The 27,156-nt window shown below is 46.1% G+C and overlaps 2 protein-coding genes and 1 pseudogene across 2 annotated transcripts; all 3 read left to right on the top strand.

The window, feature by feature from the left end:
- The first annotated feature begins 7,330 nt into the window (after window positions 1–7,330).
- LOC136536055 (vesicle-associated membrane protein 722-like) lies at window positions 7,331–9,012 on the top strand (annotated as a pseudogene).
- A 1,553-nt stretch (window positions 9,013–10,565) lies between these two features.
- LOC136536054 (uncharacterized) lies at window positions 10,566–15,214 on the top strand. Its single transcript, XM_066528474.1, has 9 exons — window positions 10,566–10,974; window positions 11,380–11,574; window positions 12,033–12,228; window positions 12,664–12,834; window positions 12,921–13,037; window positions 13,330–13,527; window positions 14,188–14,276; window positions 14,336–14,435; window positions 15,056–15,214. The coding sequence occupies exons 2-9, from the start codon at window positions 11,432–11,434 to the stop codon at window positions 15,212–15,214; spliced, it is 1,173 nt and encodes a 390-aa protein (XP_066384571.1). The 5' UTR covers window positions 10,566–10,974; window positions 11,380–11,431.
- Window positions 15,215–16,539: 1,325 nt separating this feature from the next.
- On the top strand, window positions 16,540–19,746 carry LOC136537859 (mitochondrial pyruvate carrier 1-like). The gene is made up of 4 exons (XM_066529835.1): window positions 16,540–16,641; window positions 18,748–18,802; window positions 18,890–19,025; window positions 19,306–19,746. Exons 1-4 carry the CDS (start codon window positions 16,540–16,542, stop codon window positions 19,361–19,363), a joined length of 351 nt encoding a protein of 116 aa, XP_066385932.1. The 3' UTR covers window positions 19,364–19,746.
- The last annotated feature ends 7,410 nt before the right edge of the window (window positions 19,747–27,156 follow it).

Below are 27,156 nucleotides of genomic sequence, written 5' to 3'. Positions count from 1 at the left end.
TGAGAAGATCTTTTGTGTATTTCTCTTGAGAGATGAAGATGCCTTCTTTCATTTTCTTGACTTGAAAACCAAGAAAGAATGTAAGCTCACCAATCATTGACATCTCGAACTCCTTAGACATCAATTCACCAAATTCTTTGCATGAGTCTTCATTTGACGATCCAAAGATGATATCATCAACATATACTTGACAAATGAAGATATGCCCATCAAGCTTCTTGGTGAATAGTGTGGTGTCGACCTTCCCAATGGTGAAGCCCTTCTCAATAAGGAAGTCCCGAAGGCGCTCATACCAAGCTCTTGGGGCTTGCTTAAGCCCATATAGTGCCTTGGACAACCTATAAACATGATTAGGATATCTAGGGTCTTCAAACCCGGGAGGTTGATCAACATAGACTAGTTCATTAATAAAGCCATTTAAGAATGCACTTTTCACATCCATTTGATATAGTTTCATTTCATGGTGTGATGCATATGCAAGAAGGATACGGATGGCTTCTAATCTTGCAACCGGTGCAAAGGTTTCTCCAAAATCTAAACCTTCAACTTGAGAGAACCCCTTTGCAACTAGTCTTGCCTTGTTCCTCACAACAACACCTTGATCATCTTGCTTGTTGCGGAACACCCACTTCGTTCCAATGACTCTTGCACCTTTTGGTCGCTCTTCAAGATTCCAAACTTCATTGCGAGTGAAGTTGTTCAACTCTTCATGCATGGCATTGATCCAATCCGGATCTTTAAGAGCATCTTCTACCTTGGTAGGCTCATAGCAAGAGACAAAAGAGTGATGAGCAATAAATGAAGTAAGTTTTTGAGATCGAGTCATCACCCCCTTTGTTGGACTCCCTATGATGAGATCTTGTGGATGATCTTGTAGGAGAGGTGTATTTCTTCTATTGACCACTTGAGGAGGAGGTTGTGGAGCATCAACATCTTGTGCTTGTACCACCATTTGCTCATGGGAGATATGAGTATCTTCATTTTCTACTCTCCCAACTTTTTCACCATCTTGTGGTACATTTGATGAAGAAGGTTGGTTAATGACTTGTACATCATCTTCATCATCTTTTGGCTTGATGTCTCCCACCGGAATGTTCTTCATAGCCTCCCTCAATGGTTCATCACCTACATCATCAAGATTCTCATGTGCTCCTTGGGAGCCGTTAGATTCATCAAATTCCACATCATATGTTTCTTCAACCAAGCCGGTGGCATGATTAAATACTCTATATGCTTTGGACTTCAATGAGTAACCAACAAGAAACCTATGTCACAACGCCTTTGAAACTTCCCTAGGTGTTGCCGCTTCTTGTAGATGTAGCACTTGCAACCAAACACCCTAAAGAAGGAGACGTCCGGCTTCTTCCCATTGAGCAACTCATATGGTGTCTTGACAAGGAACTTTTGAAGAAATAGGCGGTTGGATGCATAACATGCGGTGTTGATTGCTTCCGCCCATAGAGCTTCGGGGGTGTTGTACTCATCTAGCATTGTCCTTGCAAGAGTGATCAAAGTCCGGTTCTTCCTCTCAACTACACCATTTTGTTGAGGAGTATAGGTTGCGGAGACTTCATGTTTGATTCCAACTTCATCACAATAAGCTTCTATATTTGTGTTGTCAAACTCTTTGCCATTGTCACTTCTTATCTTCTTTAGCTTCACTTCAAATTCATTTTGAGCTCTCTTGGCAAACTTCTTGAAACATGATGCAACTTCGGATTTGTCATGAAGGAAGAACACCCATGTATATCTTGAATAGTCATCCACAATCACAAGACAATAGAGATTTCCTCCCAAACTCTTGTATGTTGTTGGTCCAAATAAATCCATGTGTAGGAGTTCTAGCACTCTTGTGGTTGACATGAAGGCTTTGGTTGGATGAGTGTTTGCAACTTGCTTGCCGGCTTGACATGCACTACAAAGCTTGTCCTTCTCAAACTTGACATCCTTCAATCCTCTCACCAAATCATTCTTCATAAGCTTCTGAGTGAGCTCATCCCAACATGAGCAAGTCTTCTATGCCATAGCCACCCAAGTGTTGTTTTGGTGAATAGGCAAGTCTTCAAGTTTGCATCTTCGGAGGTGAAGTCAACTAGATATAAGTTGTTGTATCTAAATCCATTGAATATCACTTGCTTGTCATCTACCTTGGATACAACAACCTCCTTCTCGGTGAACAAGCATTGGAAGCCAAGATCACACAATTGTCCAACGGATAGCAAGTTGAAACTTAATGAAGCAACATAGAGCACATTGGAGATGGAATGATCATTTGATATTGCCACTTTGCCCAATCCTTTGACCTTGCCCTTTGAATTATCTCCAAATGTTATTTTCTCTTGTCCATCTACCTTTTCATCTAGTGAGGTGAACATACGAGGATCACCGGTCATATGTTTGAGTGCAACCACTATCAATAACCCAATGACTTCCACCGGTCTTGTAGTTCACCTACACACAAGAGATTCAAGCTTTAGGGATCCAAGCTTGTTGAGGGCCCTTCACCTTCTCAACAAGTGACTTAGCCACCCAAATTTTCTTAGGCCTACTCTTGTTGGGGGGACCTAAGAACATGACTTTCATCTTTCCACTCGAATCTTTTCTAAGCATGTAGTGAGCATTGAAGGCAAAGGGTCTAGCATGCTTGGGCAAGGGTTGTGGTGGTGGAGTTTGACACTCATGAGCAAAGTGGCCTTCTTGTCCACACTCAAAACATCTCTTTGGCTTTGGCTTTGGCTTTGATTGTTGGTGTTGAGCTTGAGCTTCTTCTTCTCTACACTTGCCATATATCCAATGCCACTTCTATCCATCTTCATGACGGTATTCATGAGTAGCTCACTTTGGAGATGCTTGCCTCTAGCAAACTTGCTCAATCCCACCTTGAGATGCTCTTCTCCATCTTGAGCTTCTTATTCTCTTCCTTGAGAATATCATTGTTCTTCTCCTCCTTGAGTTTCTTGATTTCTTCTTTTAGCTTCTCATTCTCAAGGATCACCTCTTTGTCATGATCAAGAGTTTCTAGCACAATGGTGTTGTGACTTTTCATCTCTTCAAGATCTTCATGAGCTTTTCATTGTCACTCTTGAGCTTGACAAACTCGTCATAGTCATTGCACTCAACCACTTGCTTGCCCTTGATACTAGATCCATGCTCAATGCTTTCATCAATTAAATCATCACATGAGGTAGCTATATCAATCTTAACAACATGGTTAGTAGCATCATGTGGCTCATTTGGTAAGAATTCTTGTGCAATAATAAGGGTATCATAATTGATCTTTAGAGTTGTATATTCATCTTTTAGCTCATGGTGACTAGTGACAAGCTCATTGTGCACCCACTCAAGTTTTTCATTTTTATCTTTAAGCTCTTTCTTAGAAGCTTTGAGCTCCTTGAGTTTGGATGATATAGAATCATTTGTTTCTTTGAGCTCATCATTAGCCTTTTCTAATGTATCACACTTAGCTAAGAGTGAATCATTTTTAGCATCAAAGTTTTTCATTTGTAGCTCTACTCTTTCTAATGATCTTTGTATATTTTCTTAGTATTTTGACAAGATCATCATATGTAGGTGAGTCATCATCATCGCTATCACTATCATCATCACTAGCATGTTCATCATCACTACTATCATCACTCTTAGTTACCTTGCGTTCACCTTTGGCCATATAGGCATAGGTGTGTAGAGGATGATGGCGATGGTGGTGGTGAAGATGCAAGATCAATAGCAATGGCGGCCACCTTTTCATCGTCACTCTCATCATCGGATGATCCACTTGATGAATCAATGTCCGTGAGCCAATCACCGACAATGTAGGCCTTGCCACTCTTCTTCTTCTTGTAGAAGTCCCTCTTTTTGTCATCTCTCTTCTTGTATGGCTTGTTCTTCTTCTTTCATCTTCATCACTTGAATCATCTTTCTTGCCCTTGTTCTTGAACTTGTCTTTCTTGGCTTTGTGCATTGATGAGCTAGATGGCCAAGTTCGCCACAATTGTAGCAATCCATCTCGGAGATTGGCTTTCTTCTTGAGCTTGTGAAGAACTTCTTTCTTCTTGCCATCAAACTTGATGCCACTCTTATTTAGCCTTTTAGCATCTTGGTGGTCTTCTTCACCATGAGGGCAAGACTTTCTTCATCATCTTCATCACTTGAGCTCTCATACTCAAGTTTTGCTTTGCCCTTGTCTTGGCTAGCTTTGAATGCTAAGTCCTTCTCTTTCTTCTTTGTAGAGGATGAGCCGTCTTGTGGTGTGATGTGCATGTACATCTCATGAGCAATTGATCTTTCCAAGATTTGTGTCGGTGTAGCGGCGGAAAGATCACCTTGATGTAGGCACGGTCACAATGTGCCCATATTTGTCAATGGGGAGGGACACTCAAGATTCTTCCTCACAACGTCGGATGGTGACATTTGAGTAAGTCCAAGCCCATTGACTTCCTCTACAAGAACATTTAGTCGAGAATACATCTCATTAGCACTTTCTTTGGGAAACATCTCAAAAGAATTTAGCTTTTAATCACAAGATGATAGCGTTCCCTCACGCTCACTCTTGGTTCCCTCATGGAGCGCACAAACGTCCGACCATAGTGCAATGGGCGTCTTTGTGGTTCCTTACACGATTGAACACCTCTTTGCAAAGGCCTCTAAAAATGGTGTTGCGAGCCTTTGCATTCCATTTTCATAATTTACTTCATCGCCTTGAAGTTGGGCGGCATTCCTAGGTGCGGGAACCCTTGGGAGGCGGCTCTAAGAATTCCAACATCTAGAGCTTCTAGTATGCCTCCATGCGGATTTTCCAATATGGAAAATCATCTCCCTCAAAGATAGGAGGAGGACCATCCCCGTGAGACATCTTGCTCTAAGCGATTAAGCTTAAAAACGTGAGCACGAGGCTCTGATACCAATTGAAAGGATCAAGATGCCCAAGAGGGGGGGTGAATTGGGCTAATTCGAAATTCTCTTGCAATAAACAAATCCTACGGATAGCCCCAATTACCCCTTGTGCCTAGAAAAGTATTTCTATCAAACTAATGCCACAACGAACTCACCACCTATGTTTCCAACCTTACTCAAGCAAGCAATTCTATGGATGTAAAACAAGTATTGAATTGCTTAAAGTAAATACTCAAAGTAAGTGCTCAAAGTAAATAGGGAGAGAAAGGAACGCGGCGATGTTTTGCCGAGGTATCGAAGAGTCGCCACTCTCCACTAGTCCTCGTTGGAGCACCCACGCAAGGGTGTAGCTCCCCCTTGATCCGCGCAAGGATCAAGTGCTCTTTACGGGTTGATTCTTCGACACTCCGTCGCGGCGAATCACCCAAAGCCGCTCACAACTTGAGTTGGGGTCACCCACAAGCTCCGCCGGGTGAACACCAAACTCCCAATCACCACCAAGCCGTCTAGGTGATGGCGATCACCAAGAGTAACAAGCACGAACTCTCACTTGACCACGCGAAGCCTAATGAGACGATGGATGCACACTTTGCTACTCTTGATTTGCTAGTGAGGCTACTCTCTTGGATTCTCAAATCACAAACACCTCACTAGGACCTTGCTCTTCTTGGCACTCACAAACGTGTTTCTCAGCTGTTGGAATGAGCAAAAGTCACTCCACTCACGAGTGGAGCTTCTATTTATAAGGCAGCCTGAAAAACTATCCGTTATGAGCTTCTGCGGGGTGACCGGACGCTCCGGTCGTGATGACCGGACGCTCCGGTCAGTTTCTACCCGCGAACCAGTATTTAAAGAGTCGACCGGACGCTGGCAGGGTCCGGTCAGCACTGACCGGACGCGTCCGGTCGCATAAAACCCTTACTGGAACCTTACTGGACTCGACCGGACGCTGAACCCTCAGGGTCGGTCGCACTGACCGGACGCGTCCGGTCACACTTTTTCAAGTCTGGACCCTTACTGGAGTTGACCGGACGCTAGCTCTCAGCGTCCGGTCACACGACTCTCCAGCGTCCGGTCACAACAGACTTAACCACCTCAGTCAAACGAACTGGCCGGACCCTGCGGCCAGCGTCCTGGTCGCACCGGAGCCAGCGTCCGGTCAGTGTTTGACCCTCCATTCACTTTCAACTTTCGAACATATGTGAATGAAGTTTGCTCCAAAGGATCTTAGGCATTCATAGGAGCTACCTAGAGCTAGTTTTAACAAGTGTGCACCACACCTAACTCACTAGACTCAACTAGGTCAAGCTACCCGTTCATACCCCCCCTTCATAGTACGGCCAAAGGAAAAAACAAAGTCCTAAACTACTCTAAGTGTCTCTCCAACTCCAATCGACACTTAGAACTAGTTATCCTTAACCTTGTCGTCCATCCTCTGAAAACCGAAACGATTTCCATCGTAGGGGCATGACAACCTCGATTGCCCAATCGATCTCCATTACCATGACCTAACTTAATTGCCTCTGCAAAACACACGTTAGTCATAGTAATCTTGTATTGACATTAATCACCGAAATCCAACTAGGGGCCTAGATGCTTTCAGTAGTCTCATCCGAGGCTGTACGCATGGGGCCTCGGGCGAGACGGAGATTGGGCTCCTTGCCGAGGTCTCCCGTGAGAGGCCTTGCGCGAGGTGGAGATTGCGTCAGGGCGCCGAGACCTCCCGTGCGAGGCCTGAGGTGAGGTGGAGAGCCTAGTGGGCTCGGACGGGGCTGGTGATGAGCCCATGGCTTACCCTCTAGCTTTGTTGTTGATGGGATTTAAGTGACCCTTTTGGTGTACGCTTGGGGTACCCTATTTTATGGTACCCGACAGGGAGTCTTTAGAGCAATCGTACGTCGAGAACTCCAGCTTGTAAAACTTCGGGGGGGGGTGGCGCCCATGGTCACCCCCTCCTGCTCGCCGCCCTGATTACCACCCGCGGGAAAGCTGTCGATGGTTGGTGAAGCGATGGAGTGCGGCAGGAGGCTACTGCCATGGATGAGCGTGCCATCGACACCTCCATAGAGGGTGCCTATTGTGAACGGCCCACCGTGAGCGACAACAGCGCCCGTCGTCAGCGCTGGAGGTATGGACGCCTGCGGTGTCGTCGTGGAGTAGATTGGCGCGGTCGTGGGACTGAGCGCCCAGGCCGGAATCTGCGACGGCGACGGTGGAAAACGAATCTGTTGAATCGGAACATATGTCGATGGCAGTGATACGGAGGACAGCGACGAGGGCAGTGCCGCGGTGGGCATCCCGTAGGGGTACGAGATGGCCGGGGTAGGATGCGGCTTGATGACGGTGGCGGCGGGGGTGGTGGTGGCTGTGTGGGCAGCGGCGGCGTGATGGTCAACTGTCCCTGGAGGAGCACCCGAAGGGTTCCCTGGACCTCCGCATGCAGTGGCTGAGGTCCATGATCGCCGCCGTCGTTGTTCAGGCGAGAAAACCAGGGCCGGCGCAGCCATCCGATCCCAGCGGCAGCGACAGGGTCACCAGCGCGCCTGAAGGTGCGGAAGGCGCTGCGGTGGAGAGTGGCGCGGCGGAAATCACCGGCGATGTGGAGGCAGCGGGGGACTCCATGATCGGCAAGGTCTCTGATACCAAGTTGATGGGTACAGCAGGCCTCCCCCAGACGGATCGAAGATTGTAGTTGTGGGAGATCGGAGGACGAGGCTTGAAGCGCGACGAACAACGCCGAGGGGCCGTGGTCGCGCGTGTGTGAAGGAAGAGGAGGCGGGCGACAACAGCAGGAGGCGGCTAGGGTTAGGTAATCCCGACTCCCTTAAGGAAGCCAGAAACAATTATGTTTCTGCTTAATCCAATCTCAAAGTCTTTACAAGTATTTATACTTCTATCTAATAATAGGATTAAATAAAATAACTATGGGCTTTTGGGCCCCCTGGCCGACAGCCCCTAGCCACTAATGGGCATACGCCTTGTATACTGGATGCCGGTCATAACAACATCTTTATGTTTAGAAAAATATGGCATGCGTATAAGATAAAAAGTTTGTTGTACAAAACTGCTGGTGATTCGTGTATTATTGGTTCAACTGTTGATAGTTGATATTCTTTCTTGTTTCTCATAATATGGTCTCTTTTGTGATAATATAAGAAGATGCACAGAAAAATTATTTATGTTTGCTCAACTCCACCTGGGTTAATAACTGAAATCAAATTGCAGCATACTGCGTCGTCGCAACCGAGTCAGCTGGGCAGCAGATTCCTATGGTCTTCCTGGAGATGATCATGGAGGACTTCCACAAGAGATATGGCTGGGGGCAAAGCAGCAAAACAGTTACAGCCAAGAGTCTCACTCGAGATTTCGGGTAACAATTCTCATTCTTTGTCTGCAAGAACAAGAATTTTTTCAGACTTTTAAATGCATTTCCAATACTGTAGACTACCCTTTTTTATTCCTCAATGTGGGCATGCTTGGGGACTGGGTGACTAGCAATATAGGTTGAGGCTTAGAGACCAGATGCAGTACTATACGGATCAGAGGTGAGTAAGCTGTCCAAAGTGAAGGCTCAGGTCCAACAAGTGAAAAGCATCACGATGGAAAACATTGATAAGGTAATAACCAACGTATATCGGTATATGCTTTCCCAGGCATGCATGACCTGATGATGGATTCCTGCATCTGCTTACCTAGGCTGAAACCTTCAATAATTCTGCTTTCATTCTTGAGTTATCTTTGGCCTTGACTAGCTTACTTTGAAATACTACTTCTGAACGAGGAATTAATTTGGTGGAAATATTTTAGGCCTTTGATCACGGACAACAGATCGATGGGCTTGTCACAGGGACAGAGCAGCTCCACGATGATGTCTGTGTTTGTTGCAAGTTTCTGTTTATATCGTCATAACCAAGTATCTCTTCAGTAGCTTGCCTGTGTCAGACAGAAGAGAAGAACTGAAACAGAACATTGGCATCTCTCAGGCTGCTGATTTCAGGTGGCATGGCGTGCAGGTGCGGCGATAATGACATGAAGATGAAGCTCATCGTCCTTGGCATCGTCGTCGGGCTGATCCTCATCATAATCCTCTCAATTTTCCAGGGCATATGCGGCAAGTGATTTAGGTTGCTGGAGATGGCTGGGAATAGCAGTGAGTCTGATTATGTGCTATATCAAAATCTAGCTCGGTTTGTTTATAAAAAAAACTATCTCGGTTTGAGCAAGGCTTCAGGGAGTGAACACTATTAGCACTCACATATTGAAGCCTTTGTGTTGTCAATTTCTTGCACTGTTTCGACATCGGATTTGTGTCACTGAGCAAAGATGGGGTTGATGATTTGCATGTTCTATCCCACACTTGCAGGTTGTGCACCATTATTGTCATGCTTATTACATACATACACTCTGTTATCTTGATCTTCTGTAGTATGTTATTGCTGGTCTGCTCAGGACAATATGCCATGACTATGACAGCACCATTTGGGATGTTCGTATGTCGGAAATTTTTCTTGAAAAAACTACTGGGTTGGTCATGTTCTAAAAATGTGGCAGGTATTTCTAAAAAAATGCATCTTGTTGATAGTTATAAAAAGGTCAAACCAGACCTGAGGGCATTGATCTCACATATTTAAATATTTTTCTTTCATAGTTAGAATATATGAGTACCTGGAAAGGTTACTTAATGGGATCCACTCGTAGCGTTAGCACGGGCAATATACTGGTAAGAAACATGCAAGACTCCCCTAAACGCATCGCTTGCAGGCGTGAATGTATGGCTTGTATGGATAGAGCCCTAACCTAGAAGCTCTAGCTCAGGCAGGTGCATCCAATCTCACGCAGTCAAAAATGAACGTCTGAAATTGATGCCTGGACCATGCAAGATTCTCAATTCTGCATCCAAACAGCCCGGAAATCCTCATTCCCAAAAGGCTCAAAACGAGCAAATTCTTCTCGACGAGGAAACCAGCGAGGAGGCAATGCATGGGATGCAGCCAAGCATAGCGTGCACACCGCCGCCGCCGCCGTCGGAAAACAGTGTTTGAAGTTTTGAGCCACCAGGGCCATGCACGTGCATGCAGGGGGCAGATCCAAAGGGGGCTACAGCCCCTGAGTCTGATTCTTCATTAGATCACGGTTAACTAGCCTCAATCACCATTAATCTCTAGCCTCTAGCCCTAAATCTTCATTATTTAGCCCCCTTTGTTCCCATCGTGCATCCTCCACTGCGTGCATGGCGTGCTCGCCTATCCAGAAGCACATCTTCATCTTTGGTCTGAACTCTGAACCAGTGGTAGCTGCTGATCCGCTTGCATTGCGCGGGTTATCGCTGTGGTCTCTGAAGGCGATGACCATGCCGTCTGACGATGTGGGCACATAGCAAGATCAACCTCAGCTCCCTGCTCCCGGCTCGATCAATCTTTTTCACGAGCCGAGCCGAGTTGCATATCGAGCCGAGCCACCTCGGTATCCAGCCCTACCTGCCGTGCCGTCCTGTCCGTGTCCGGCTAAGGAAAAAAAAAAAAAAGAGAATCCCGAGTCCCTTCCGCGTCCGGGTCGAGTTCGCCGAAGACCCTCGCACGAGACCGAAGAAGACAAAATCGCTCTCCTCTCCTCGCCTCCTCTTCCCGAGCTCCGGGCACGCCGCGCCGCGGGAGAAATCAGGTAGGTCTCCCTAGCTCTCCCCTCCTGAGATTGGAAAAAAAAATGTCCCGGTCGAGCTTCGTTTTCCGCGGGCGGGGCTCGCGCGGGAATGGGGGGCTCGGTACGGCCGGGTGCTGGCGGCGCCCGATCCGAATGCTGCCTGTGGCTTGTCGCGTTCTCGTCGCGGGGTCGGGTCTGTGGGATTCTGTGCTGCCATGGTCCTTTTGGATCCCTAGGGTTACGGGTATTCGGCTTGTGGGCGGGAGGCGCCCCTTCGCCTTCATTTGTTGGAAACTTGGAATCCATGCTTGCAGGGAGGAGGGCCGAGGGGGGCATCGGATAGGCGAATTGAGTAGCTATGGATTGCTAGCTTTTGAACATTGGGTCATACGATTAGTGCGATCGGATTATGCAGCGTGGAGAGGCCGATATCTCCTGAAGGTACTGTTGGACCTGCAAAGTATGCTTTCGGTTGGCTGGTTCGTATCGTTGCTGGCTCGTGAAGAAGTACGGCTGGCTGATTTGTGTGAGAGAAAAATACTGTTCCAGCTGGAAATTTACGATCGTTTACGACAAGCCACAGCCAAACAAACAGGCTTGTTTCACACATTCCTTTAAATGATCCTTTCGGCTTCTTTGTTTCACACATTCCTTTAGCTGATCCTTTCGGTCTTCGGGAACCTGGTTCATTTCTCTGTCCTAAATTCGTGTCACATCAGAAATTAGGCAAGACTGCTTGTTCTGTTTTCGCTTCGTCTTCTAGCATGCACATTCTGCTTTGTTCCATGTTAAGTTCATGTTGTCAGAGCTTTACATCAGTCAACGGTTTCTCGAAATAATTGGCAGGATATCGATTTCGATATATGGATGATGTGTCTGAACTCTGAAGATACTCGAGATGGATAAGAAGAAAGCAGCCGATGACACTGAACCAGGACCAGCTCCTTCTCGTGCTGTTGACAGATTTGGTTTTATAAAGCCAGAACAAAGCAACTCACCTGATGGAATTCCAAAAGGCAAATCTATACATGAACGTGAAAGGTATGACCTGCCTTACAAGACATGTATTATCGGAATGTGTGACCTGCCTTACAAGACATGTATACTCGAGATATTAGGGTCATTGTATCTTCTTGTTTCTACCAATTTGATATGTTAGTCTATTCCCATAGGTGGTTGTAAGATCATCCTAGATTCTATTTTCTTCTTTCTAGCAGCTCTTGCTACATTTCTGTGCATAAGATTGGGTCTTAGCTTGGTCAGCACTTACTGGTAGAATGGTTCTAATACATTAGACTGCTTCACTGATAAAGTGCACTTTTTATTACTACCTTACTCATGCCTCTGACACCATATTATCATTCTTTTCCGGTATCAGACTATTTACTTGTGTAAATCAGTTACTTTTCTACTGCACCGTCTGACCTTCCTTTTTATTTCTCTAAACAAGCTACCTTTCAAGGTCCTTTTATTCTATTTTCTTTTTTCTGTTACTATAGTGAGGAAAGAAGGATAAGAAAATGGAGGAAGATGATAGGTGTTGGTGGTAGTGACTGGAAGCATTATGTTAGAAGGAACCCTCATGTGGTTAAAAGGCGAATAAGGAAAGGAATTCCTGATTGTCTCAGAGGACTTGTTTGGCAGTTGATTTCAGGCAGTCGGGACCTCTTACTAATGAACCCAGGGGTTTATGAGGTACCCATAAGGATCCTTTTTTTCTTGCATCTTCTGGCATTCTATATGATTGTGATTTGCCTAGTTATACTAGATTGAGAAACAGGGGAACAAGGGAACAGCATGAAGTGGCATACATGCATTATTGTTAAATAAAATATTTGAACTTTTTAAAGATTATATATACTCACATCAACATTGGATCCTATTGAATCCCATTCTTGAGGTGCAAATTTGTACAGATAACTCCACCATGCTTTTATTGACTTCACTGAAGTTTGTGGCTAGTCTCTTAAGTCCTGATAGTTTTGAAGGAACTAATGTCCTATTTTTTAGTTTTGTATCTATTACAGTTTGCATTTATATTTCTTAATGATCAGAGTACTATGTAGACTAGTGCTCTCGCTATTGATATATATCACTCTTATTTGTATCACTGTGCTATACTTTGGGCAGACACTGGTGATATATGAGACATCGGCCTCTGAATTGGAAATTATTCGTGACATATCACGCACATTTCCATCTCATATATTCTTCCAACAAAGGCATGGTCCAGGCCAAAGATCCTTGTATAACATTTTGAAAGCATATTCTGTCTATGACAGGGATGTTGGATATGTGCAGGTTTGTGTTGAGTCTAGTGACCTAATTTTTGGATACAAAGATCTCTCTTGAATAATATTCTGTTGTTTATACAATTCATTTAACAGGGAATGGGATTTATAGCTGGGCTGCTGCTTCTTTATATGAGTGAGGAGGATGCATTCTGGTTATTAGTCGCATTGCTGAAGGGAGCTGTCCATGCACCAATGGAAGGCTTGTATCAGGTAATCGTTATTATCTTGGGATTACATTTGGATTTCCAGTTGTTATAATTTGAGGGCTTCATAATGCTTGTTTCATGGCTGTCTTTATTGTCTATCCTATCTGACGTATATAAATTTTAAACTACTAAGTAGTAAGTAAAATATTTTCCTGGCTACTCGTATTCCATCAGTGTTCATCTTCAGTTTTGAGTGATTAGTAATGCTGGAGATGCAAAATTGTAAAATTTCTTCGTTTCTTGAGTAAACTTACATACTATAAACTTCTACTGATCTGTTTTTACCTTTGGAACAGGCTGGTTTGCCGCTCGTGCAGCAATATCTGTCTCAGTTTGAGAAATTAGTTATGGAGCTCATGCCAAAATTGGGACAACACTTTGTTGAAGAAATGATAAACCCAAGCATGTATGCAAGCCAATGGTTTATCACAGTTTTCACATATTCCTTCCCATTTCATCTAACTCTTAGAGTTTGGGATGTGTTTCTTTATGAGGTTAGAATCTTATCCTGCCATATGTGTATTTCGTGTTTAGATTGCATCTTGGTTATTTGACTTTTCTTTAGGCATTATTGCTTCATAAATAGTATACTCTCTTGTATCTGTACAACTCCTTTCATTAGGAAACCCCACTGGTTTACATAAAGAGTTTTGACTTAAGATATACTACCTCTGTCCACAAAAGAACGCAATTCTAGGTGTAATCTTTGTTAACGTGTCTAAAGTTTGACCAAATATATAGGTAAAAATATTAATGTTTATGACAAATAAGTATAACGTGGTATATAATATTGATATTTTTTCATTTGACTAACTCGATACCTTAACTTGTTACCGTGCTAGACTTGTATTCTTTTGTGGACAGAGGGAGTAGTTATATGAAATAGATTGCTGTGCTACTCTTAAATGGTCTTCTAACAACACAGCTGCTTGTTCCTTTTCTCAGTACCCTTTTCATGTGCAGCCAAACCTTTTAGCTTGAAAAGTTTATTCATTTTGAATCAGGTTATTGTTTGATGTGTTATATTCATTTGAATTTAGGTTCTAATCTACCAATCTGTAGTTGATGTAATAGTAATACCAAAAAAATACTGATTATATTGTGCACTTTCTGATCTGGTTGCTTATTTATTATTGCTGGTTGATACCTAACAGGGTATTAAGGTTGTATTCCAAGTTGGATTGGCTCTATTGAGATTCTGTCATGATGATTTGGTGAGTATTTTGTATCTTCTGTCACTTTCGCTTGAAACCATATTTCAAACAAATATTGAGAAATACTGAATTGCTATCCTACCATCAGGTCAAATTACCCTTTTGAGAAAACTGCTACATTCCTTGAGAAATTTCCTGAGGAGGCAACAGATCCAGATGCATTATTGCCACTTGCCTTCACATTTAAGGTAATTCACTTCCTATTGCGCAAAACATGTGTGCTTGCTTTTTGATAAATGTGCTCTTACATGTATCATATTCATGTGTTTCTTTTAATTTTCCCATCATAGCAAAAGCTAAAAGTTGACCTGTGCTGTTTTCTGAAACTTTCTATCTGTTGCTTTTTGGCTTTGGGTTACAACATTCTGTCTCCTTTCTATAGTAAGATAAGAGAAGTACGGTATAAATTAAAGGTACTATACTACTATATGGATTCTCTTTATTATAAAGTATTCTTTTTAACCTATAAGTTTCAGGAATCTTCTTTATGTGCTTTAATGTTGATGCATCTGTTTGCTAGCTAATATTTCCAATACTGTGGTGCTTGATTAGTTTGCAATTCCATTATAGCATGTTGCCACTGTTACCTTGTATTCCTATTTCACTTCACTTCTGTCCCAATAGATAACTGAATTAGCAAATTTAGAGAACCACACCAGCATGTCACCTGTCTCACTTTGTTGCATTCAGACGTGAACGAAAATCTAGCAACCTCCATCTGCTTTATCTGTATTTTTTTGTCAGTCATGAAAATTTGGCCACCTGGTAGATAATAATTGTTATGGTTCTTTCGTATTTTTTTTTTCAGGTATCGAGTCGTCTTGAGGAGCTTCAGAAGGAGTATCAGAAGCCGGGGGAGGGCACCAGTGAAACTTCAAGTAGCAAGCGGCTTCAGCCCCTCATATCGAAAACAATGAGCAGGGTCGGTAGCCGTGTGGTGTCAAACTTAACTGCTGACAGAAAATGACAGACATGTTCTCTTGTTAAACAAGCCACACCTTGTTGTAACTTCCATGTACATTGTATAGAAAGAATGGCCTTTATTCCCATCCTTTGTTCTTTGTTTTTGTTACCATTACATTGCTTTTATATATAAACCGAAGTGGTAGAACCGCCCCTCGAAGTAGGTGGGGCGTGGGGGTTCCTGATGTGCTCATTTCTGAAGAACTGTAAATACTTGTGGATCAATGCAATGAAGTGATGTTCCAATGCTTTATTTGTGAGAAGACTGGCTGTACAATTTAAGATTGGATCCATAATACTGCTAATGTCAAATTAGCAGTGCATTTTTTTTTCTTTCCATCCAGTAAATATAATTAATCTGTAGTTTCCCTTCATTTTTTTAGAAGTCATTAATCTTGCCCTCAGGAAAAATATGATTTGGTGATGTAGCATTCAATGGTTTTGATATCACAAACGGCTCGACGCTACACCTATCAGAGAGAGTCAGACAGAAAAGGAGCTCCTACATCGACATCCAACGAAGATCAGAGGATGAGGATGCTCTACTGCTCTGCTCTCCATTGGCGATGGCTTGATTGAATATTGTAAGGGGATTTAAATTGGCTTACACGCATTTATAAAATCTACAACCAAACATTATACTCTAAGCTAAAATCTGTGTAACTCTTAGGGGTGAAGAATTGAAAAGAAAATAGCCAAAGGAACTGGCTCCACGCTATTATGTTGAAGTCAATATAGCCGAAGGATGGTTACGGTAGCAGAACCCAAAAGGAACGTATTTGAGTTGACCAACCAACCACATGCTCCAACACTGAGTCCATAATCCTAATCTCTCTACTGCATCTTCTGTCAACTGAACCCGACATTTCATAACCCTGTCTTCCCATACAATATAGATTACCACATGTCGATTAATCCCTTGTTTTTCTCGATCGGGAGTAAAGGTTCCCCTCGTTTATTGGCAGCTTATACGTAGCCATCATCTATCAGAAATGGGCGGCATTGCAGTTCTTGTGCTTTGTAAGCCAGCACAGTCAGCACGACGTGGGACTCGTACATGATTACCTATATGCGTTCCAAAGCCGCCGGACCGGACGGCAAGAAGATAAAAAGTAAAGTAGCAATGGACCAGTCACCAGGTGGTGGTGGCGTTTGGATCCCTCCTTTATATGCAACGTCTGCCATCGTCCAATTCCCATCACTCTAGAGTAGCTACTCCAACTACTCCGCGGAATCGTGCCTAGCCAGTCTTCTTCCTCCACGGTCCACGGACTCCGCGTCCTCGCTCGCTCGTCGGCCGGCCGGCCGCCTCATCTCAGCCTGCCCGCCATGTCGGCGGCGTTCAAGGCGTTCCTAGGAACGCAGTCCCAGTGGGCCCCCAAGACGACGCACTTCTGGGGACCCGTCTCCAACTGGGGCATCATCCTCGCGGTACGTACGTACACGTCCTGCTGTCGACTACGATCGGGGTTCGTTCATCTCGTTCACTCTTTGCCGGCGTTGTTGCTATTGATTGGTCTTTGCTGAGAGCTCCTGATCGTGAATCTAGTCTCTCTTCAGCATGAGCTGAGCTTTTTGAGCTTGAGCACCAGTAGTAATCTGACGTATAATTTGACTTGCTTGAGTGAGCGAGTCACTTTCTCTCGCAGGTCATTTTGTATTCAGTCTTATCTTGTCTGAGTCGCACTTGCTGAGTGTGTCTCGAATCAAACAGTTTAAAGCATGAAAATGGATGCTCTGCATGACCCTTGTATACGAATCGAATCTGCATTTCAGTCTATTTTCGTGTGTTGCACCGAGTCATACTGATCGGAATCCCACGGAATGAAACGCTCAGTATAGATCAATACAGACAGACCCATAGCTCCAAAAACTCCGCAAGCTGCAGCCAACTGTTGACACTTGACAGCGCCGACAGACTTTTTCTATCCTTTGTTTTCTTCAAGAAGTGTCTTTCGAACTTTCATTAAGATCGATAGACCATAGCTGAATCTCTCTCATGGGAAACAATACAAAACCACATATTATTTGCACATATATTTACTTTCTTATCGGGGACAAATAATTATTTGCACATATTACTTTCTTATCAGGGATGAATTATTTGCGTGTCCCAATCGAAAAGGAAAAAGAAACCAAAATAATGTCGATGCAAGTTGCAACCAGAAATAATAGACCTCCAATCATTGATGCTCAGCCTGTTCACGTTAAAGTTAAAGTACTCTCTCTGTCCCCCACTATATCAGATTCACGTCATGTTCGATGTAATCTAGACACCACCCTATGTCTAGGTTTAAAGAATCTTTGTTGTACTTTGATAGAAAGCTAAAACGATACATATAACGAAGAGAGTATAGCTCATATATCTTACCTCTCTCCCGTTCTAAATTGTAAGTCGATTTAGTTTTTGCTCTAAATCAAACTAGTATAACTTTTGACCAAGGTTATATGGGAATGGATAAATACCTAGCACATCAATGCGGTGTTATTAAACCAAACTTAAATATACATTAATAATACATTTCATTTGATTATTTTAATGTTACCATGTCTGTCCATAAACTTGATCAAATTAAAGAAGTTTGACTTATGATGATAAAACGACTTACAATTTAAAATAGAGAGAATATATTGAAAATATTCCATGCCATTCTTAACATGTGGGACCTTCAATTTTAATTCATGGTGTCTTGTGAGAAAGCATGGAACATGAAACGGGACATTTCTCACCGTCCTCCATTCAGGCCTTGTTTGGATGTCATCGGATTAACCTCAATCCACATGTGTTGGAGTGGATTGGGATGGAATTTAGTTCAAATTTCACTCTAATCCACCCTAACACATGTGATTAATACGAATCCAACTACATCCAAACAAAGCCTCAAAGGGGCACAAATACCCAAGTGTTTTTTTCGATACTGGATATGGATTCATATAGCCATCTCGGTTATCGATAGGAATATGGATACTTAAAATCCAATATGGATACAAATATTAATAGGATATTTAGAATTTTATTGGATAATAATCTCATGTTGTTTGTTTTTCTAATTATATTAAGGTTTATGTGAGCTTTCAACCCATTTTGATGCAGAGTTATAACTTTTTCTTTAAAATTTACTTCTCTGTTTATAATATATTTACTGTATTATACATATTATGGATCAAACTAAAATTTTAAATTTATTAAATATTCCAATATATTGATAAACATACATGAAAATTTATAATTATAACTTCATAAATATTCTAATAAATATGAAACAAATAAAAATGTTAATATTAAACTTTATTCACTATCTGTAAATACAAAGTTAACCATATGAATATAAATGCTCATATTATTTAATGTTATTTGGATTTAAGAAAAAAGAAATGGTTTTACTAACTTTTCGCTAAAGTTTCCAAATATGAAATAACTTTTAAAACACAATATCTGATTCACATTTGGTTCTACTTGTTTTCATTCGCTCTTACTTGCCGGTATATTACAACTAATAAACACTGAGGATTTTTTACTTTTATATATTTTTGCAGAGTGTGTCTGACACAAAAAAGCCTCCTGAAATGATATCCGGCAATATGACAGGAGGTATGTGAAAATACTTGGGGATTTGTATGTCTCATAGTTCTTTTTGCAGTTTTGTAACCATCGCTGATGTTTATGTTCTTTTTGCAGTTTTGTGTGTGTATTCTGCACTCTTCGTCAGGTTTGCATGGATGGTACGACCTCGGAACTACTTCCTTATGGTAACCCACAGCTGCAACGAATGTGTTCAGCTCTACCAGTTGTCTCGGTGGGCTAGGGCTCAAGGGTAAAGCTTCTCCACTTGTAATCTATTCAATCTTACAACTTTGCAAAAGCTCAATGAACATCATTGGCCTTGGATTGCAATTTTCCTATAACAACGAAAACATTACGGGGTTTTGCGCCTTGTTCGCCTGGCTGGAAAAACGGCTGATGCTGATTTGTTGTAAGAGAAAAACACTTTTATTTCACTGAAACGGTACGGTTGATAAGTTCAAGCGAACAGGGCACAACCTAGAGGGAATAGTAAGGTATTAATGTCGGAGTTTTGATATGATTGTGTGCAGGTTCATGGAGAAGAAAGAGCTAGGAGGCCCAACGGTGAAGATTGACCATAAACCATAGTCGCTCTGAACAATGACGAAACTAGGAAGCTCATGCTTCGACCGTACAATTTATGTATTACCACATGCCAATATTGATGTGACGTACGTGAAAAACTCGGTTATGCATGTTGTAGGTTTATTTACAAATATTGACTACGGATGGAGCAAATGGTAAGCCGGCTGAGGCCCAGGGTCCGCCCTGATCTGATCATGTTCAAAGTTACGTGCCCAATGCATTCTTAGGTTTAGACTCCTCTTTTTAAGAACACTCTGTGTTGTGTATCTGTTTGCTTATTACTTCTTCCATTGGAAAGTATAGATTGTTTTAGCTTTATTATCCAAAGTCAAATTTACTGGCTGAAATTTAGCTTATGCTAATTTGTTGTAACAGAAAAATATTGTTCATTCTCGCTGAAAAACTGCTAAAGTAGCTGCAGAACAAGGCTACTAATTTTAACAATGTTTATAGAAAAATATATTACCATCTATATAATATAACAAATACACTATGAACATATGTCTCGGTATATCTGATGAGTAATAAATGTAGTTTGATGTTGTAGTTGTAGATGCTTGTGTATTTTTATATATTGGTTTAAAACTTATGATTTGGAACGGATATAGTAGAAGAGAAGAATTATGCAACAATTTCGAGAAAAATATCTTCAAATTTGAACTAGAATTTATGTTGCTCTCTCCACGGTTGAATGCGATGATACCGCCGGGCCCACTTGCACCATTTATAATCTTCTCCAACTGCAACTGGACAACTGGTCCTCTTCTGTTCCCCCCGTTCTCCACCAACCTCGCCCTCGTCGACTTGTGAGCCTGTCCCGCCGCCGCCGTCGACGAGAGCTGCGCTAGGTATCCCTCCCTCCCTTCCTCCCTCCCTCCCTCTACGGGCTGGTGGATCTTCTCGCGGAACGCTACGGCTGGTCATACGTCCTGTCGAGATCGCCGCACCCCGATTTCGCTGTTATTGTTATTGGATTTGATGTGGTGATTCGGTATGCGTGACATGGGCAGGTGATTTCGGCTGCTTCCTCTTCCCCCATGGCGACGGCGCTCAAATCGTTCCTGAACAGCCCCGTCGGCCCCAAGACCACCCACTTCTGGGGCCCTGTCGCCAACTGGGGCTTCGTCGTCGCGGTACGCCTCTGCAGTTCATGCTTGGGTTCTTAGCAAATCTGTGCGATTCGTGGACTTTAACAACGCACCGAGCGTAATTTCGCAATTATATTGATGCTAGCGGTGTCCGAGTTCTGTCATGTCGAAAATGGCTTTAATCTGTTTGTAGGGTGAGGGATTCGAAGCACCCCTTGCTTTGTGAGAAACATCGGTAGGATTTTATTCTGGGAGCTAACCGAGGCGCAAAAGTCAAGGCATCCCCCATAAGCTCGATGGCCCACTTGGCTATCCTGCCTGAGGCTTCCCGGTTATGGACTATCTCTCCCAAGGGAAAAGACGATACCACAGTCACTGGGTGGGACTCGAAGTAGTGACGCAGCTTGCGCCGGGCGAGGACTACGTCATAGACCAGCTTCTAGATGTGGGGGTAGCGCATTTTGGTCTCGGAGAGTACTTCACTGATGAAGTAAACAGGTCATTGGGTGGGTAGAGCATGCCCCTCTTTCTGCCTTTCTACTACTATGGCAGTGCTGACCACTTGGGTCGTTGCTACGACATAGAGTAAGAGGGCCTCGTCCCTGGCCAGGGGTACCAGGATAGGAGGATTAGTGAGCAGTGCTTTAAGCTTGGCGAGGGCTTCTTTGGCCTCGGGGGTCTAGAAAAAGCATTCGGATTTTATCAAGAGGCGATACAGAGGCAAGCCCTTTTCGCCGAGGCGCGAGATGAAGCGGCTCAGGGCCGCAAGGCATCCCATGACCCTCTGCACTCCCTTGAGGTCTCTGATTGGTCCCATGCTAGTTACGGCCGAGACCTTCTCTGGGTTGGCTTTGATGCCGCGCTCCGAGACTATGAATCCCAAGAGCATGCCTCAGGGGACCCCGAACACACACTTCTCAGGATTGAGCTTGATGCCCTTCTCTCTAAGGCATTTGAAGGCTATCTTCAAGTCGTTGATGAGATCTTCGGCCTTTCTAGACTTGATCACGATGTCATCCACATAGGCCTCGATGGTTCACCCAATGTGGTTGCCAAAGACCTGGGTCATGCACCGCTGGTATGTGGCCCTTGTGTTTCTGAGGCCAAAAGGCATAGTCACATAGCAGTACATGCCGAATGGGGTGATGAAAGAAGTCACAAGCTGGTCAGACTCTTTCATCTTGATTTGATGGTAACTAGAATACGCATCAAGGAAAGATAGGGTCTCGCACCCTGTGGTGGAGTCAATGATCTGATCGATTCGGGGTAATAGAAAGGGGACTTTTGGACAGGCTTTATTTAAACCGGTGTAGTCTACACACATCCTCCATTTCCCATTTTTCTTCCTAACTAACACGGGGTTGGCCAACCACTCTAGGTGGGACACTTCCTTGATGAACCTGGCCGCCAAGAGTTTCTGCACCTCCTCATCGATGGCCCTACGCTTTTCCTCGTCGAATCGGTGTAGGCGTTGCTGCACCGGTCTAGAGCTGGCCCGGATGTCCAAGGCATGCTCGGCGACCTCCCTCGGTATGCCCAACATGTCCAAGGGACTCCATGCGAACATGTCAGCATTCACACGGAGGAAGTCGATGAGCATAGCCTCCTATTTGATGTCGAGGGTGGCGCTGATCCTCAGTGCTCGATCGTCGGGGCAAGCGGGGTCGACTGGGATGAGCTTGATGGCCTCCGCAGGCTCGAACGCCCCTGCACGATGCTTGGAGCCAGGCGCCTCGCCACTGAGTTGGTCGAGGTTGGCGATGAGGGTCTTAGCCTCTGCAAGAGCCTTAGCGTACTCGATGCACTCGACGTCGTAGTCGTATGCATGTTCGTACATGGACTCAATCATGATGATACCGCTGGGGCCTGGCATCTTGAGCTTGAGGTAGGTATAGTTGGGGACCACCATGAATTTGGCGTAGCACGGCCGCCCTAGGATGGCGTGGTAGGTTCCCCTAAACTCGACCACCTCGAAGGTAAGGACCTCCTTGCGGTAGTTGGAGGGGGTGCCGAAGCAGACAGGAAGGTCGATGCGCCCGAAGGGTCGTGTGTGTTTCCCTAGCACAATGCCATGGAAAGGTGCGGCATCGCCTCGGAGCCTTGATCGGTCGATCTCCAAGAGCTCCAGGGTGTTGGCGTAGAGGATATTGAGGCCGCTGCCTCCGTCCATCAACACCTTGGTGAGTCAGGTGTTGCCGATGATCGAGTCGACAACAAGTGGGTACTGCCCAGGATTCGGAACATGGTTGGGGTGGTCATCTCGATCAAAGGTGATCGCCTCCCGAGACCAGTCGAGGTACCAGGGAGTGGCCACCTTGGCTGAGAAGACCTCTCAGCGTTCCCTCTTTTGCTACCACGCCGTAAGGCACGCCGAGGGTCCGCCGAAGATCATGAAGGCGTTGTGTACCTCTGGGAACCCATCGTCCTTGTCATTGTCCTGGTCGTTGGCGCCCTTCTGCTTGGCGTCGTTGTTGGGGAGCCTGAGCCTAGCGTAGTAACGCTGCAGCATGGAGCAATCCTTGAGGGCATGCTTTACCGGGCCTTGGTGGTAAGGGCAGGGTTTCTTAAGCATGTCGTCGAAAGGTCTGGGGCCCCTAGGGCCTTGGGGATTCTTGTGTTCTACAGCCACATCCAGATCGGCCTCGAGGGCGGCCCGCTTCCCCTAGCGATCCTTCTTCTTTCTTTTGGGGAGGCGGGGAACCGAGGCCTCGGGGGCCTCATCCCTCCGCTTTCCCTTGGCGTCGTTCTCAGGGAAGATGGCCCCTATAGCCTCTTCGCCTGAGGCGAAGTTGGTGGTGATGTCGAGGAGTGCGGCAGCCGAGCGCGGCACGTTCCGGCCTAATTCTCGGACTAAGTCTCGGTAGGTGGTGCCAGAGAGGAAAGCCTGAACGATCTCTGAATCGCCGACGCTGGGCAACTCGGTGCATTATTTAGAGAAGCGCCGGATGAAGTCTCGAAGAGACTCATCTAGTTTCTGGCGACAGCTCTTAAGGTCTCAGGAGTTTCTAGGGCGCACGTATGTGCCCTAGAAATTCCCGATGAAGACCCTAACCAAGTCACGCCAGTCGTGGATCTGAGAGGGAGGAAGATGCTCGAGCCAGGCTCGCGCTGAGTCTGATAAGAGTAAGGGGAGGTTGCGGATGATGAGCAGGTCATCGTCCACGCCACCTAGCTGACAAGCCAGGCGGTAATCAGCAAGCCAAAGCTCAGGGTTGGTCTCGCCGCTATACTTTGTGGGGTTGGCCGGCTGGCGAAACCAGGCTAGAAACTAAGCGTTGTGGATGGCTCTGCTGAAGACTCGAGGGCCAGGTGGTTCAGGAGAAGGACTACGGTCTTCCTCACTATCATAACGACCACCCCAATGCGGATGGTAGCCTCGGGCGGGCCCCTCACTGTCGTGGCATCGTCGTCGGGCGACCACCTCGTGGTCACCCTACGCCTTGCATCGGTTATCGAGGCGGTCATGGACCGGGGGGACCCTATTGATTGCCGGCACCCGAGCGGGCTCAAGACGAACCACGACCTCCCTATTCTATCGGTGTGGTGCTGAGGGGAGGTCCGAGGTGGCTCCACACCGCCGAGAGACGGAACTCTCTGCCTGCTGCACCGCAGCGGTCTCGAGGAGATCCCAGAGCTCATCGTGAACCCGTCATCCTTCCGTGGTGGAGGGCTCGGGCATCGCGCGTACTAGCATTGCCGTAGCCATGACATTCTGGCTAGCGCGATTGAAGATTGGGGGACGATCATCCCCTTCGTCGTCATTGATGCGGTGGTGCATGTCACGAGCCCATCGCTGGGCTCCTCCGCCGTCACCGCGGCCTTGCTGCTCCTGCTCGAGAGTGCTTCAGAGCTGTTGCAGAAGGAGTTGATCTTGCTTAACCTTGGCCTGAAGCTCACGGAGCTGCTCTAGGTCCGGGCGTCGAAATTGTTCAAGGGCAAGGTTCTCGTTCTGTGCTGTCGGTGGGACAATGCGTGAAGGCATGGCATCGCCTGTTCCCTGATGAAGCAGAGTGTGGTTGCTTACCCCCTCATCCTCATCACCCGTGCTTAGCATCCCAAGTCCAATGTGGAAGCACTCACGAGAGGGATCGTAAGTACCTTCATCATCAGAATCGGAGTAGCCAAAGCAATAGTCACTTGTGGCCAAGAAGCGACGCATGGTTTCATGGTCGTGGAGGTTGAAGAAATCCGCTCCAGCCCATGCCACTCCTCCTCCGAGGAGTCGACGTGGGTGTGGGTCAACGCGGTGGTGTCAAAGTTGAGAGCGAAGCGCTGGCGGCGCTCTGAGAGATCCACATGAGCGGAAGCGTAGGCGTAAGCATAAGAGGCAGCAGCATTTCTCAACCCGAAGTGGTATGGAGATAGTGCCGTCGTCGAGCTCTGCTCTGCCGGAGTTGGTTCCTCAGAGAGTGGTGGAGTGGAGCTTGATGTCGGGGCGTCGCCGGGTGCCACCGGCGTTTTTCCCTTGTCCAGGTTCAGGCTAGACAGGTCCCCAACTAGGGACCTTGCGCCAACAGCTGGTCGTGGGATAGCGTCGGAGAGCGGCGAGTCGCCCTAGGTTCACATGGCATCGAGGTGATCCTGCTCGTGTCGTGCCTGGCGAGCGCGGTGAGAGCGGCCGCCTAGGCGTCGCCTGCGCCTGGGCTACCAGTGCGTGACGTCGTCGTCGACAGGCGGGGTTCAGGGTGTGAGGAGTACCATGTCGTACTCGTGCCCTAGAGACATGAACTCTAGGTTCCCAAACCAGACCACCGTGCCGAGACACAGTGGTCGTACGGGGTCTGCCATCCAAAACTTGTTGGGATGACGAAGCTAACATGCAGAGCCCCCTACCTGGCGCGCCAACTATCGGTGTTTTGGACCAGGGGATCCTCAACCAACTAGTAAATTTGTACTATGTGTTCTCAATCTCGGATGGCGATGCAAAGAGACACAAGGCTTATATTGGTTCAGACAATTGGTGCCCTACGTCCAGTCTAAGAGATCGATCTTGTATTCCTTGCACCGAAGTGCTTGTAGTAGGGGGTTACAAGCCAGGTGAGAGAGGGAGCTAATCCCAGGTCTCGGCAGGGAGTGATGTGGGCTGCTTGAGATGTTGCTCTCGGGCGGCAGGGAAGTGTGCGTGTTACAGGGTGTTGTTCTTCGTGACTGCTTCCCCCCTGAAATGGCCCAAGTCCTTTCCTTTTATAGTTGAAGGGAGGACAAGGGTAGTACATGTGCTAACTATACAACGTCGTGAGAACAGAGGTAGCGAGTCCGAGCCCTATAGCCTGTTCCTGTGGCGGTGTGGTCGTTGGAGTGGTCCATCCTTGGAGCGCTGGGGCGACGTGCTGGTCACATCTGATCCTGTGCGTCATGGGAGCTCTAGGGCTGCCTCAGAGCGGGCGTGGCGGTCAGCGTGTGGGTCGTTGTGGATTGACTGCACGCGAGGCCGAGGCTCGGTTGGTGCCGAGACCGAACCGCGGTGGGGGGTCTCGGCAGACGTGAATCCCAAGATTGCCGAGACCCTGGCGTAGAGTGCCGAGGCCCGGAGGGGGTGGTCGATTTGGTACGCTAGTTCGGGGGCAATGATGACCCGGGCCAGATTTCCCATGCTGTGTTGTCTTCGGGGCGGGAGTTACGGGGCACAGTGTAGTGCGGGCACTGATCATGGGTACAACACCAGAATACAGTGCCCGGTAATCCCCACCATGCCCTGTCTTAGCCGGTATGGCGCTGATGCGACTTCTTGTCCCGTCGGCCTCTCCGCGGTGTCGAGCCGTCGACCGGCTGAGATTGCGGGAGTGGTTGATGCATTAATGGGATGCGACATGCTGTCGAGAAGACCGGTCGAGGCGGGAGCGATGGGTTGTTGTCAAGCCAGCCTCGAGCGATATGGAGGATAGTAGTTGAAAGGATCAAGATGCCCAAGAGGGGGGGTGAATTGGGCTAATTCGAAATTCTCTTGCAATAAACAAATCCTACGGATAGCCCAATTAACCCCTTGTGCCTAGAAAAGTATTTCTATCAAACTAATGCACAACGAACTCACCACCTATGTTCCAACCTTACTCAAGCAAGCAATTCTATGGATGTAAAACAAGTATTGAATTGCTTAAAGTAAATACTCAAAGTAAGTGCTCAAAGTAAATAGGGAGAGAAAGGAACGCGGCGATGTTTTGCCGAGGTATCGAAGAGTCGCCACTCTCCACTAGTCCTCGTTGGAGCACCCGCGCAAGGGTGTAGCTCCCCCTTGATCCGCGCAAGGATCAAGTGCTCTTTACGGGTTGATTCTTCGACACTCCGTCGCGGCGAATCACCCAAAGCCGCTCACAACTTGAGTTGGGTCACCCACAAGCTCCGCCGGGTGAACACCAAACTCCCAATCACCACCAAGCCGTCTAGGTGATGGCGATCACCAAGAGTAACAAGCACGAACTCTCACTTGACCACGCGAAGCCTAATGAGACGATGGATGCACACTTTGCTACTCTTGATTTGCTAGTGAGGCTACTCTCTTGGATTCTCAAATCACAAACACCTCACTAGGACCTTGCTCTTCTTGGCACTCACAAACGTGTTTCTCAGCTGTTGGAATGAGCAAAAGTCACTCCACTCACGAGTGGAGCTTCTATTTATAAGGCAGCCTGAAAAACTATCCGTTATGAGCTTCTGCGGGGTGACCGGACGCTCCGGTCGTGATGACCGGACGCTCCGGTCAGTTCTACC

This window comes from Miscanthus floridulus, chromosome 2 (assembly GCF_019320115.1).
Source record: "Miscanthus floridulus cultivar M001 chromosome 2, ASM1932011v1, whole genome shotgun sequence".
Lineage (NCBI taxonomy): Eukaryota > Viridiplantae > Streptophyta > Magnoliopsida > Poales > Poaceae > Miscanthus > Miscanthus floridulus.
Note: the sequence above shows the minus strand (reverse complement) of the source record. Positions and strands in the feature narration are given on the sequence as shown.